The 14310-nt window shown below is 45.7% G+C and overlaps 1 protein-coding gene across 3 annotated transcripts in view; it reads right to left on the minus strand.

The window, feature by feature from the left end:
* Positions 1-210: 210 nt before the first annotated feature.
* PGR (progesterone receptor) overlaps positions 211-14310 on the minus strand; it is a 62419-nt gene continuing 48319 nt past the window's right edge. Inside the window, exons 4-9 of one of the 3 annotated variants that reach the window (XM_066618827.1) lie at positions 6693-6998; positions 6085-6229; positions 4761-4891; positions 4617-4670; positions 3759-3855; positions 3017-3144 (exon numbers count right to left, since the gene is read on the minus strand). In XM_066618827.1, the coding sequence (XP_066474924.1) occupies positions 3108-3144; positions 3759-3855; positions 4617-4670; positions 4761-4891; positions 6085-6229; positions 6693-6998 (770 nt within the window). In that variant the 3' untranslated portion in view covers positions 3017-3107. Of the gene's footprint in view, positions 864-2986; positions 3145-3758; positions 3856-4616; positions 4671-4760; positions 4892-6084; positions 6230-6692; positions 6999-14310 lie in introns of those variants that run through there. The other 2 variants (XM_066618826.1, XM_066618828.1) reach the window with 2 other exon arrangements.

Below are 14310 nucleotides of genomic sequence, written 5' to 3' on the forward strand. Positions count from 1 at the left end.
CCTTGAGAAGAACTCTTAAGATGTGCTTCAAATTTCACTTTGTGCAAATTTACAGAGCAGGCTGAACACATACATCACATTCATAACTGAAGACACAGCTTCTTTTAATCCACACATATGAAAGTAGTCTTATGGAGGGCATTATAAAACCCTCAACATTCTCTGGGATGGTACCGCAGTGAGTCAAGTTGGAAAGAATGAACGCCTGGGTTAGAAGACAATTTGCATTTTAATCTCACCATATTCTTTAAGATTTATATACATATAAACATATAGCCACGTGCACACACACAAGGTATTAAAAGCACAAGCCTTGCTCCATGTCATTGCAGAAATTTAGGAATGAATAATATGAAGGAGAAAAATGTACAAGGCAACTTCCTGTTCTTAATAATAAAAAAACTGATCTGTTTGTGTCCTTCAGAGAATCAGGCCTATTATAAAAGGTTTCTCATGATAAATATTGGTCGTGATTTTCTTTTACAACAGTTGTAAAGGAATCGGAAAAAGTTCACCATTTGAACATTGCACAGCATTTGTAGACATAAAATTGGTAGGTGTGTGAAGTGGAACAGAGATTGCAATTTCCTGGCACTGCAAAATCCCAGCCAACAAAGAACCAACCCCACAGATTTTTAAATGTACATTTTTTTTTTAGTGTGTGTGTGTGTTATCACTACATATGAGAGGAAAAAGAAAAAAGACTTTCACTTTTTGTGAAAGAGAAGAGGTTTCACCATCCCTGCCAGAATCTTGGGTAGTTGTGCAGCAATCACTTCTGACATCATTTCTGGAAATTCGACACTCAGCGCCCGGGACTGGAGAAAGGTGTTCAGACAGTATAGATGGAGTTGCTTCACAAGCTGTGTAAAACAATGAAACATCACATATGACAGGAGCATGACAATGTATCAGGGTAGCCACCCAAGCTCCCCACTTTTCCCAGGAGTATCTTGTGAAGCTTTGAACCAGCTCCAGTTGGAACTGCCTCCCAGAACTCCTACACATCCCTTGCTTCCTTCAAATTGCTCCTCAGAACCTAGCTTTTGATGAATTATGCACGGGAAGGATAGAGTGGCTAGAGAGATGCTCTTTTCCCTCTCACACAACACCAGAATCACAGGACAGGCACTAAAACTGAGTGTTGGGAGAGTCAGGACAGACAAAAGAAAATATTTCTTTACTCAGTGTGTAGTTAGTCTGTGAAACTCCTTGCCACAGGATGTGGTGAGGGCATCTGGCCTGGATGCCTTTAAAAGGGGATTGGACAAATTTCTGGAGGAAAAATCAATCACGGGTTACAAGGCATGATGGGTATGTGCACCTTCCTGATTTTAGTAATGGGCCTACTTCAGAATGCCAGATGCAAGGGAGGGCACCAGGATGCAGATTTCTTGTTGTCCTGTGAACTCCCTGAGGCATCTGGTGAGCCACTCTAAGATACAGGAAACTGAACTAGATGGGTCTATGGCCTGATCCAGTGGGGCTGATCTTACGTTCTTATGAATTAGTCTGCACACAATCCTAGTCCCCTTTCTGTAACTAAGGGCGCAATCCAAACCTGCGCTAGAGCAAAGCAGGTTCGTTGGGTGTAGCGGCTCAGCCAGGGGCAAGGGGAAGCTCTTCCCCTAACCCCTGGGTAAGGGCTGCGTGCCCCAATGGGTCTCCTCGGACCTGCACCACCTCTGGAGGTGGCGAAAGTCCGAGGAGAGCGGAGCAGCTCGAAGCCACTCCATTCTCCCCGGGGACGGGGGTTAGGATCCGGCATAACCGCTGAGTCCCAGACCCATCCCCGACTCCCTGCACGCCCGCCCCAGGGGCTGCCCATCGCCCGCCCTCCCCCCACACAGAAACGCCCCTTCCCGCATCCTCCCACAGAGGCACAAACATGCTTTACGGCACGTTTGCAACCCTCCACGGGCTCCTATGCCGGCATAACTACCAGTTAGGATTGAAGCCCTAAATTGAAGTATGTGAATCCTTTCTGTTTATCCTCTGCTTCCATGTCTTTCCCCTTGTGTTGATTTATAGATGTGAGCCACTTATGGGCAGAGACCTGTCCTTTCATAATTTGTAATGTACCATACTTGGAAGTGGCACAATACAAATAAACAAACATCATGTGGGGTCATGATGAATATGCTGCTCTTCTTCCTTTCCAATTCCAGGCGGTGGACAAAGGAACAATATTTTAGGTACTATTCCAAGGGATTCAAAGCTTCACGCATTCCCAAGTAACGTAGAACCAAACAAAAGGGAAGCATGTCTGGGTGTCTGCAGTGCTAACTTGGTAATGTGAGAACAAGGGCCAACTATCAAAACTGTGAGAATTACTGTAGCAAATACCTATGGATTTTTTTAAAAAACACATTGCAATCTAAGACTTGGAAAATTAAATTTAAATTAGTCACTGATAAGCAACTGTGCACCTAAATACTGCAGCTGATTTATTATTATTTTTATAAATAAATACTATTTATTTATAATAATATACATAATAAATAAATAATAAATACAGTAATAAATACATAATAATAAATACAGTAATAAATACTGCAGCTGATTTATTTTATATTTTTTTAATGGTATAAAAATAAATCATCACAATCTATCCATTTTGTCATGTGCAGGAGGAGATCTGCATTGGGCCAGAAAAAGGCCCCTTAGCCCTTTCTTTCCTGCTCTCACCAGGGTATGCCAAACATACATGCCAAATAGTCACATCAAAGGAACATCCACACCCCTCATATACAAACCCAGAAGCTTCACCTTTTCCCAAGTAGCACATAGGCTACCCTGATCACAAGCAACCTGCATTTGCAGCCCTTAAGGCGATCATATGGGAGACATAGATGTCCGATGGCCAAGTCTTTCCTATCAGTATTCTCAGACATGTGAACAGCGATGTGAGGTGCACATTCTTCAGAGAGGATAAGTCATGCCCAAGCCCAATGTACCATGGTCATGATTGCTCAAATAAACTTACATCATGCATGGAGTCCATAAGCCTCGTAAGCTGGTAGAAACGTTGTGAACTCGCCACCACTCCTTTTTGCCGCAACCCAATTGCCTTGACCAGCTCTCTGATATAGCTAGTTCTCATTTCGTCAAACTGGCTTTGACTTCGGAGACCCTCCAAAGGGACTGGAAAGAAAACAAAACTTTAGAAGTGCGGTTTAACTTCTGAAATGAAAGAAAACAAACGAAAATACATTTGCACTCTCCATGTTCTGTAAAATCCTGGTGTGCTAACCGAGGCTTGTCCTTAACCCAGGTTGGAATTTAGATATTGAAACGGGTATCAAAACAACTGCAAATCCTAGTTACCTTTCATCATTAAGAGCAGTATTGACGGAACTCTTAAGGTAGGTGGGAGGGAATTGCATGCAAGACAAGAGAACAGTGGCGTAGACAGAGGCAGGTGGTACAATAAGTACAGCAGGCAGGCATTGCAACGAGTCATATAAGCGGCCCCTCCCACCCACTCTTGGAGTTACTGGGGCAGCAAAGGTAATGTGCAGGCGGTGGAGTTAATTTTTTGCTCCCACCACCACACCTTTGGGTATGGTTCCAAAGGGGAGGGGGGCTGCTTGCACACTATGGAGAGGCTCCCTGCAAAACTAATGCTTTGCACCCCCTCTAGCTATGTCACTGGGAGGGAACGCTTACATGTCACATTGCGATGCCTGAGCGGCTGATGGCAAGATTTATGCCCAACCCCTTAATTTGTGCTTATCCTTGTGTGCTTACACACACACCTTGTGTGCTTAAGTACAGCCCAGCTTTCAAACATCCTCCAATCCTTCTCATCCCTGGCATTAGGAGAAACCCTGCTGCAGACCTGCATTAAGAGCCCTGCGAAGAAGATGTATATAAACCCTTGTTAATAAATAAACCATTTAAGGTTCCCCTGTGCAGAATAAATAAACCACCTGTGCAGAGCCTGAATCAAGCGCCTATTGATGTCAAATGTCTGTTTGTTACGTATCCACTGACAACACAGCCTGGATTTTTCTATTTAAAAGCCTTAAGCTCATTCTTTAGCTTAACAACAATGCCACGCCCTTTCTGCTTAGAGGGGGAATTTCGCAATTCTGATCTGCAGAGCTCTACAAATTGTTGGCTTTTAGTACTGATTCATTTATCTGTAACAGGGCTGCCTGAATCCTGGCCTTGGGGCCAGATCCAGGGTTCAGACAGATCCGTCCACCCGGTGAGCGGACCTTTACGTTCTGCCTCCATGCAGTTCCTTTTCTGGGTATATCTGGGCACCAGGAGGTTCCGGGCAGTCGTGACTACCCAGACATCCTATTGGGCAGCTTTCTGGGATGCTGGGCAACAGATGGGACTGCCCAGAGTGTGTTGGTGCCCAGATCTACCCAGAAGAGGAGTTGGAACGAAAAGCTGGGGTCTGAACAGGGACTGCATTTTCGTCAGACAGTGGGCACAATTTTGGGCACCACTGATCTATAACAACTGACAACAGAAAGAAAAGAGAAAAATGATATAAATAAAATTAAACTAAACACTTGACATTCCTAAAAAAGAGATCTATCATCCCTTTCGATGGAACCAAAGGATCTGGAGGAAGACACTTCTAATAATTAAGTTCTGACTCTGTTGTTGCAGCTGTGGGCCTCCGCGGAAACAGTGAAGCTTCTGTCTTCTTCCTGCAGCCAAGTGGATGAAACATGCAGAAGTCTACAATGCTGGAAACTAAGGAATATCAGCAGCAGAAGCACCAGAGAAAGAGAACTGACTTGTGTTGAGGAGGAGCAAGGCTTTCATGCACAGGAACTCTTCGCTGCTGATCTGTAGCTTGACAAACTCCTGTGGGATCTGCCACATGGACAGGCACAGCGAGTAGAAGGACGATTCTTTCATCCTCTGTCTTACGCCCAAAAAGAGAGAGACAAAAGCTCAATAAATAAATACCAAGTCAGAGAGTTTCTGTACTTTCCCTTGGAGTAATACATTCTTTCCAATAAGGAGAAGATACATCTTGAAAACATCTTGAAATACAATAAGGTTACATCTTGAAAACCTAGCCCTGCAAGCAGTGGCATCATGAAGGTTGATGTGAAGGAGAGTAGGGGGAGGATGGTAACAGCCAGAGAAGTCTCTGGAGCCCAGGTTTATAAGGCTTCCTATCCACCAGGTAGATCAGGCCTTCCAGTTGGAGTTAGCCATCCTTTTCACCTGTGGGGCCAGGTCCCCCCAACCACGGGCATGCATCAATGACTGAGGTCCCCCACTCCCGCTGTCAGTCACAGCAGAGGACGCTCTGGAGTCCAGGTCTACTAGGCTTCCTGATGCAGAGTTCAGGTCTACTTCTCTGGTAGACCAGGCCTCCTGGTCATGCTCCATCTTTTGCTCTCCTTCTTTGGTGTCACCCCCGCGTGTGTCATATGGAGTGGTGTGCACACCCCACACCCTGCAAAATTTTAGAGCAGTGCCCAAGAGACTAAGGGGAGCATCCTGATTAGTGCTTTCACTGTCTGGTGCTCCTTCCAGGAACAAGAGAACATTTCACTCATGCAAAGGACCACTTGAATGAATGGAGCATTCCTTCCGTTCCCAGAAGGAGATCCTAAAGGGGAAACACGAGTCAGGATGTTACCCTGAGCCACAAAGTCTCTGATACCAGTCTCGTTCCTACCTTAGACTCACTAGGCAGCCTTATGGAACCTCTCCTCAGCTTTCTCACTCTCGGCTCCCCCAACCCCACCTGCAATATGAGGGTCATAATGCTAGCCTACATTACAGAACTGCTGTAATGATTAGAAGAAGCTGTCTGAACACTCAAAAATGTTACACAAACACAGAATTTATGTCTTCACATCTGGCCCCTACCTGCTTGGACTCCATTAAGGATCAGAAACTCTGCATGGGGCAGAGAAAGAAAGAGACTGTCTAGCTGCGTTTTGTTCCAAGATCTAGACTTGAGTCTAGTAAATTCTATTTTCTTTTGCACTGGCTTGGCATTGTTTACTCTGTGCTCAAGAGGACAAAGACTATTTTGGAGTGTTATAATAAAACAGGAGCAGTACAACAGGGGAAGGAAAGTTAGAAACTTCAACTTACTCATTTAGGATTAGATCAGGTGCAAAATATAGCATCTGACCACTGACGTGCTTATAAGACCTCCATCCCATGGCAAACACCATTAGGCTCATCCAGGAATACTGGATAAGGGTGATCTGATCATCTATATGTAAGTTCCGGAATCCTGAAATGCAGAGAAGGTTTGAAAAGAGAGGGGTAACATCTATACCTAACAAGAATTTGCAATGCTTCCAATGTAAACAGATAAGCTTCTGGACCACTAAATACGTAGGGTGGGCTACATTCAGCTTAGTTGTGCAGACCTGGCTTGATATCATTTACCTTCTATTAGTAAAAAAAATCAGTTTGCTTTGCAAAGTATATACAAAGTAGGTATGAAGAATATACTGGCTGGGAGAGCACTCGCTCTGTCAACACAGAGACACAATAGCATTGTGCTGTGAGCCACATAATATCTAACCCCACTTATGCCAAGGGGTTACCATCCATTCTGATGACTGCAACCCCTAATTGCAGCCATGAAGGTCACTGGGTGTCCTTGGAACAGCCATTTCCTGACCTAACATGCATCAAAGGACAGTTAAGCAGAGCCAAGTAATCATTATGAAAAAGAGCAACCCCTTTACCTGGTAATGATTTGGACCACTTGACTACACAGAGGAGCTGCCTCTCGCATAACTGGTTAAGACTGGTCAGCAAAGCGCTTGGCGTTTCGGGTTGCGTGTTGTCATACCCAGCATAGACCACTTCCGGCTCAATGCCTTGCAAGACACTGATCAGGGGAGGAATAAACTGGATGTCTTGACTTGGCGAAAAGGAGAGCCTCTGAGCCAGCGCTTGGCTTTCGTTCGGAAGGGCTGCTGGCTGCTGGAGTGCGATGACGTCTAATGCTCTCAGCACTTTGACCTTGTTAAACTTCTTAAACTTTCGACCTGCAATCCAAGCAGCAACATATTGCAGTGAGCGGAAACAGGAAGACAACACAGACAACATGTCATTGTTTGGCACGTACTACTTGGCTCAACAAGCAGGCAATGTACATTATCACAATGTATCACAATACAATGTGTATAGTGACAATGCTGAAATGTGGAATTCGGAAGCCTGAACTCCCCCAGTTCAGAAGTACAGGGTTAAATGTGGACTAATTTCAGACATCTCTGAAATTAGACCCAGCTCATAATTAGTTTGAGTTCAGCACCTCCATGCGATCACAGCGGCCCTCTTCACTTTGAAACTTACCTGGTGACAGTGACAAATAGTGAAAGAGTTGCTGCAGGAGCTTCTACTGGGTCCCACAGCAGCATTGTGAATGCAAGTCAGTCTGTATAAAGTCATTTCTGGTTAATTAAGGCAGCAATTTTCAGCCCTTTTCAACTCTTGGCACACTGAGAAGGTTTTTTTAAAACTGACAAGGCACACCACACTGTCAGTTGGGGGCTCACATCCTCTAATAGCTCTACTAATATACGACACCACTTCAATCCGTGGCACACCTGCAGATCATTTGTGGCACACCTATGTGCACAGTGGTTGAAAACTGCTGAACTAAGGATTCAGGTTCTCTGGAAAACTGCTGTGGTTCTCTTGGTCCCAGAGAACCAAGTACCTGGTCTATCTTTCTTTGCAGCTTTCTAGGACCTAATCAAGGCTGCAGCAATAAGCTACTATTTGAGACCACCATGACCAGGCAATTTTTGCAAGGAAGGGAAAGGGTGGGAGACGGATGTTTGCAAAGGGGCTGGAGGTGGAGAAGCCTACAGGCTTCAGTATGGTCCCAATTACACCACTGGCAGTATGGCAAGACCCAGAACTCTGAATGGGCCCAAGCTTAAAATGAGCAGATTCAGGCCCAATTCAAATAGAGTCCCAATTAGCTCAATTGCAGGGAACTCATTTAAAATCCAGTTTAGGCAGCACTCAGTTTGCCAAGCACTGGTTTAAGCATATCCGCTCGACTGGTGCAAATAAAAAATACAAGGGTAATGGACATTATATTCTTTGGAATATAGGGGATCCCAGCTTTACAACAACTCTCTTTTATTTATCCAGGTTTACAGCCTGCCATATCCATGAGTTCAAAGCAGGTGTAAGGATCAATGAGAAACTTTCTGATGGTCAGAAAAAAAATTAAGGTCTGTTGAAAGTGTTTTGTGTTGTAGGTAAGAGAGAACTGCAGTAATCTGTATTTGGAATGCAATGAATAGCCATTTTTATTTTTAATTTCCAGAATAAAAATGGCATATTTGCAAGCCACAGAGAAGCATCCTGAATAAAGCAAATTTTCTCAACGGTGATGTCAGATCTGTGAGGAGGAAAGAAAAACATTAATACTGCACAAGATGCTTTTCAGAAAGAAGGAGAGTCTGGTCAGTGACTGAGTGAGGAAATGTGATTATTCCTAGTTAGCCTCAGTGGATGCATAATTTACTTTAAATAGGGGAGCATAATTGGACTCAAAATACTATGTTGCAAATTATACAATGACTAACCTGAGAAAAGTAATAAGTCAGAAAATTCACTTATCACGTCTGCGGATGTACAGCGCAAACATGCGCCATCACCTTCCGGCAAGATGGAAACACCCAAGGAAAGAACAAAGTCATTTCCAACCCAATCCTAACTTATTCTGGAGCAGGTAGGTCAGTGGGTATGCACTGTATTCAGCACAAGTTTGGGGCCAAAAGCAGCATAACCTGAGGCAAGGGGAAACCTTTCCCCTTACCCTGTGTCATGCTGCAGCAACCCCTATGGGTCTACTTGAATCTGTGCCACCTAACAAGGTAGCACAGATACGAGCAGAACGAAACGGCCAGGAGCTGCTCCGCACCACCTGGGAATGGGGTCAGGATCTGGCATAACTGCTCAATCCTGGCCCCGCCTCCTGCTCCCTGCATGCCTCCCCCGGAAACGTCCACCGCCCATCCTCCCTCTGTCCCGAAACACCTCCCTCTGGCCTCCTCCATGCCCTCCCCACACCTTCCCAACCCCTGTGTCGGCCGAGGTCGATCTACCTTGATGGGGTTGGATCTAGTACAGAGAGGCTGATGCAACTCCTTGCACAGGACTACCGAACTCCCAGGTTGGTGCAAACATGCTTTGCGGATGTTTGCGACACTCTGGAGCGGGGACTGGAACAAAATGTTGCACCCCCCCCCCAATGCACACCTCTGGAATACTACAAACAGCGAAAGGTTCATGAGGGACAATTCCCTCTCAAAATATCCCAGTGTTTTGCTAGGCATTTTGTCCAACAATCTCCTCCAGCATTCTATGAGCACAATCCTAACCAGGTCTACTCAGAAGTAAGTCCTATTTTGTTCAACGAGGCTTACTCTTAGGAAAGTGTGGTTAGGATTGCAGCCTATGTCAGGTATTTTCAACCACACTGGGCACACTGGTGTGCTGAGGTAGGCTGCAGGAGTCTGGAGCATAGCGGTTGAAAACGGCTGAAAAACTCTTCCACGTTCTGTGGCTCTGTTTCTAGGGCAACTGTTCATAGTAACAGATTGTCCCTCTTTCTCCACTGGAAGAAGAGGGACAGGCAATTTGTTACTAGAGATAGTTGCCCTTGAAACAGAGCCGCAGAACCTGGAAGAATCTCCCAAAGTGACGTCACAAGAGGCAAACGGCATAGAGAAAGACCATAGAGGTCAGTGTGCTGTGAGATGAAAAGCTTTGTAAATCTATGTTTCTGGGAGCCACTGAACAGTCCACATCAGGTGGTTTAGGACTCCTCCTCTTCCTCCTTTTCATTTCCAACTTACACTGTTCTGCACACCTGGAGAGCCATCTGAGCGTGCCGAAACCACTACTTTATTTGTAGGTGACTACCTTCTGCTTCCAATCTGAGAGCCACTCAGCCGCCCGGGTTTGCTGCAGAAGTCCATCAAAATGTTTCTCCCTCCATCCCGCCTGCACCTCACCAAGAACTGAGATCTAATTTGGAAGCCAAGGTGCCAAACCTGCACCGGGCATTTCATTGCAAACAGATCAGCTTCTACTTAAGAAAGCCTTGCCCTGCACACAGGTGAAAAATGTCGGCAATTTGTTATTTCCTGACAGGATATCAAGATTCTGCCTCCCAGGTCGCTCTGCCCCTGTGATTTTCTCGAGAAGAACGCAAAGGGAGTGGACCCAGGCAGAGAGAACAAAGCAGAGGTGATACATCACAATTTCAGTGAGGAATCCAAATCTGAAGCAACATCTCTGGAAAATCTGACCTGCAAAATGAAGACAATTTTTTTTTTCTACCAGGGTGTGACTGTTAGAATGGCTGACAAGTTTACTCATGAGGAAACTTTAAAGAGAATACAGCGGGAGGATACAAAAAGAGGAATGAGCATAATCTGGCTAAAGTAAAACACTTGTAATTCTTTCACATCAATGAGAGTTAAAATCAAAGCTTCGTAGCCCAATCTATTGAGTTTTATAGCTGCCGGAACCGGTAGATGGTCATTATAAATGGCAGCCCAGAAAGGCATGGCTCCACACACTTCTGGACTGCTGCCAGAGAGGTCAAAGTGGCCCCGCATGTGGCAGCAGGGACATGAGCACCTGCTGACAAAGATCAGTTGGCAGGAAGGGGGGAGGGCGGAACAGGGAGAGGCGTGTCATCGGCAGTGGTATCCAGCATGGAGCGAGAGGACTTGTGCTGCATGCTATCCTCTCTGGGAGCAGCCGACACTCCCTTTGTCTCCCCAGACTTGTGCCAGCTAAAGGGCATACTGAGAAGGCACTAAAATAGTCAAGGCACACCTTGTTGTGTTGGCAACCTTCAGTCTCGAAAGACTATGGTATCACACTCTGAATGGTGGTTCTGGAACAGCGTCTAGTGTGGCTGAAAAGGCCAATTCGGGAGTGACAATCCCTTCCACACTGGGAGCAAGTGCAGTCTGGCCCTGGCCTGTCTCCCTGGCTATGGGCCTTCCTTCTTTGCCTCTTTGCCTCAGTCTGTGGCCAAGTGTCTCTTCAAACTGGGAAAGGCCATGCTGCACAGCCTGCCTCCAAGCGGGCCACTCAGAAGCCAGGGTTTCCCACTTGTTGAGGTCCACTCCTAAGGCCTTCAGATCCCTCTTGCAGATGTCCTTGCATTGCAGCTGTGGTCTACTTGTAGGGCGCTTTCCTTGCACGAGTTCTCCATAGAGGAGATCCTCTGGGATCCGGCCATCATCCATTCTCATGACATGACCGAGCCAACGCAGGCGTCTCTGTTTCAGCAGTGCATACACGCTAGGGATTCCAGCTTGTTCCAGGACTGTGTTGTTTGGAACTTTGTCCTGCCAGGTGATGCCGAGGATGCGTCGGACGCAGCGCATGTGGAAAGCGTTCAGTTTCCTCTCCTGTTGTGAGCGAAGAGTCCATGACTCGCTGCAGTACAGAAGTGTACTCAGGACGCAAGCTCTGTAGACCTGGATGTTCCGTCAGCTTCTTGTATGGCCCTACTAATATAGGACCCTCCCCCAAACTCCAGTGACACACCTGCAGACAATTCATGGCACACCACTGTGCCACGACACACTGCCTTAGGGGAAAGGTCAAATGTTGGTTCTGCAGAACCACCACCAACCCCTCTATAGCTGACTGGCTCGGGAGAAGCCTCTCCTGCCTTTTGGGAAATTCCACAACTGGTTGAACTGTGCTTGGTCAGCAGTCCAGCCGGTACACAAAGCCACATTGTGGGAGTTTCCTGACTTTGGAGTCAACAAAGCTACTAGTGAAACAGAAAAAGAAATTGCAGCCTTGGCTTCCCTCCCCAACTTTATGGCTAGCTCCATCGTATTAATGGAAGCATAGGCCTCCCAAGTGCTCAAGAAGTCAATCACTGCACCCTTTGTAGGGTGCAAGATCAAGACACCCAACTTGGGCCAGGGATGGATAATTAAGGAACAAAAGAAAGGTCCTTGATCAACTCAATCCACTTTAGCCTCTACATCTCCCTGTGAGGATTTTTGTTCTAAAAAGATTGGATCACAGGCTCCTTGTGGCTGCTGTTGTGCTCGTGTGTGTGTGTGTGTGTGTGTGTGTGTGTGTGTGTGTGTGTGTGTGTGTGAACATAAGAACAGCCCCACTGGATCAGGCCATAGGCCCATCTAGTCCAGCTTCCTGTATCTCACAGCGGCCCACCAAATGCCCTAGATTTTGGTTTTGGAGGGATTCGAACCTCTGACCTCTTTCCGTTGGGCTATTGGAGCTTGTGTGTGTGTGTTGTGTGTGTGTGTGTGTGTGTGCGTGTGCGTCATTGCTAATGCTTGGGAATGGTTCAGCTTCTGCTTTGTATTGCGTCAAGAGGTGTTTGTATTTGACACCTCTGTTGTAATGTTGAGGCCTCACACTCCACAAGACCTTGAAAGATTAGGGATATTCCCAGGTTTTGAACCACTGGGTCTGGTTTACCCTCTGGTAACCTGGTGTGCCACCAGAATTAAGGCCAGGCATGAAGAACCTGTAGATACAACACAGCTTTTGGGAACAAAACTGGGTTTTGTTACAAAGGACACAAAAGGAACAAATGAATAAGAAAGAAGCCAGTTTAGACTCAATTGCACCAGCTGATCCTGCATGATTCACCTTGGACCGAAACCCAGCCAGCAACTTCTGAATCCGTCCAGGCTCTTTCAGACCTAAGATTACTCCAGAGCTATAGCTGCTGGTTCACCCCAGTCCGTTATCTCACATTCCTTAATTGCAGACTATTATTATATTACTGCTTTAAAAAAAAAATGCACACTGAAGGTTGCCAAGAATACCTGAGGTTGCATAATTTGTATGAAACACACCCCCTACCACTGAGCTGTGGCCCCTATCCAAAGGCAGTTTCTAACATTAGGAAGAAAAGGGCAGCACAGCTTGCTGATTTAGACAAGGGCAGAGATTTCCTAACTGTGGGGACGCAACCCAATTTTTGGTGGGTTACATAGCAGAAGCAGAGCCTTCAATGAAAACATGGGTGATGGAACGATTGCCTCAAGCCCTGAGGCTGTTCAAAAATCAGATAGCTGCTAATTGCCCTGCAAAGAGCTCAGCTCCTACAGTTTGCAAGCTTGTGTAAATATAGGGAGATAAATGTCGGAGCATCTTCTTCAGGTTATTATTCTTTGTAAATCAAATCAATCAATAAAACAATTGCTAGATCTCCCCCCCCCCAAAAGTCTCATAAACCTAGGTGGGTCCCAACAGAGTGTCATTTTAAAAAGTGGGTCCTGGTGCTAAAAAATTTGGGAACCACGGGACAAGCACATTAGATGAAGTCATGGGCAAGCCTATCAGCATCTGCTAATCATGATGGCTGTATGCTACATATGGATCTAGAGGCAATGTGCTTCTTCAGATACTAGTTGCTAAGAACAGTTATTGCCCTCCTCTCCTGTTTGTTGGCTATCAGAATCTGGTCTGATCCTGGCCTTTGGTCTGATCCAGCAAGGCTCTGCTTTTACATACTGTTCTTGATTTGGAGCCCACAGGTGCTCCACAAGGTATATGGAACTTCTGTACAAATGATGTGCTTTCACTTTCATTTCAATGGAAGGGCATACCCCTGAAAACATGTTTATTTATATACATGGAGCTACCTCTTCCCCTCCAATGAATGAGAAAGCCTTTGCAGGTAAGGGAGATGCACATGCACACTGGAGGGAGCACTACATCCTACAATAGGATTGCCTGCGAGCTTCACTAAACCTTGACCAACCCCAAGGGCATACAAATATAGTAACATAAATGAGAACTCATGTGTAACTGTTAGCTGATATGCTTCATGGGAAGGGGAAAAAGCTTTCCTCACCTGTGCCCGCAGCCAGTAATGAAAATGTTACACCCCCTAGGCAGGAAGCTGGTGTCATTGCACAGTAGCATAACAGTAACATGTTGCGTGTGCTGGACTACTAGGGGAAAAAATGACAGAACAGACACGGTGCCTGCTAATGAGGAGGGCAGGGATGCTCTGTTTACAAGCAACAAAGAAGAGGAGCCTTAATTATGGTGCTACAAATGCAAATTGGAACACAAGCGCTCCATTAAACAAGCTAGTGCCACAAATGCTTCACACACTGGTATTTGAAAGCATGATTTCTTTAGCAAAAAAAAAAAAAAGCAGCAAGCAGTTCTGAGATTTTTTTGACAAGTCTAGCCTATGAAACCAGGCTCAGCTTTTGGTCAACTTCCCCTTCGCCTAAGAAAATGACAAAGATACTGCCTAAGGGTCAGCTCTACAGATGCTACAGAATGAAGTGGTTTTCTCAGTGA

This window comes from Tiliqua scincoides, chromosome 3 (genome assembly GCF_035046505.1).
Source record: "Tiliqua scincoides isolate rTilSci1 chromosome 3, rTilSci1.hap2, whole genome shotgun sequence".
In the NCBI taxonomy this organism is placed as follows: Eukaryota; Metazoa; Chordata; class Lepidosauria; order Squamata; family Scincidae; genus Tiliqua; species Tiliqua scincoides.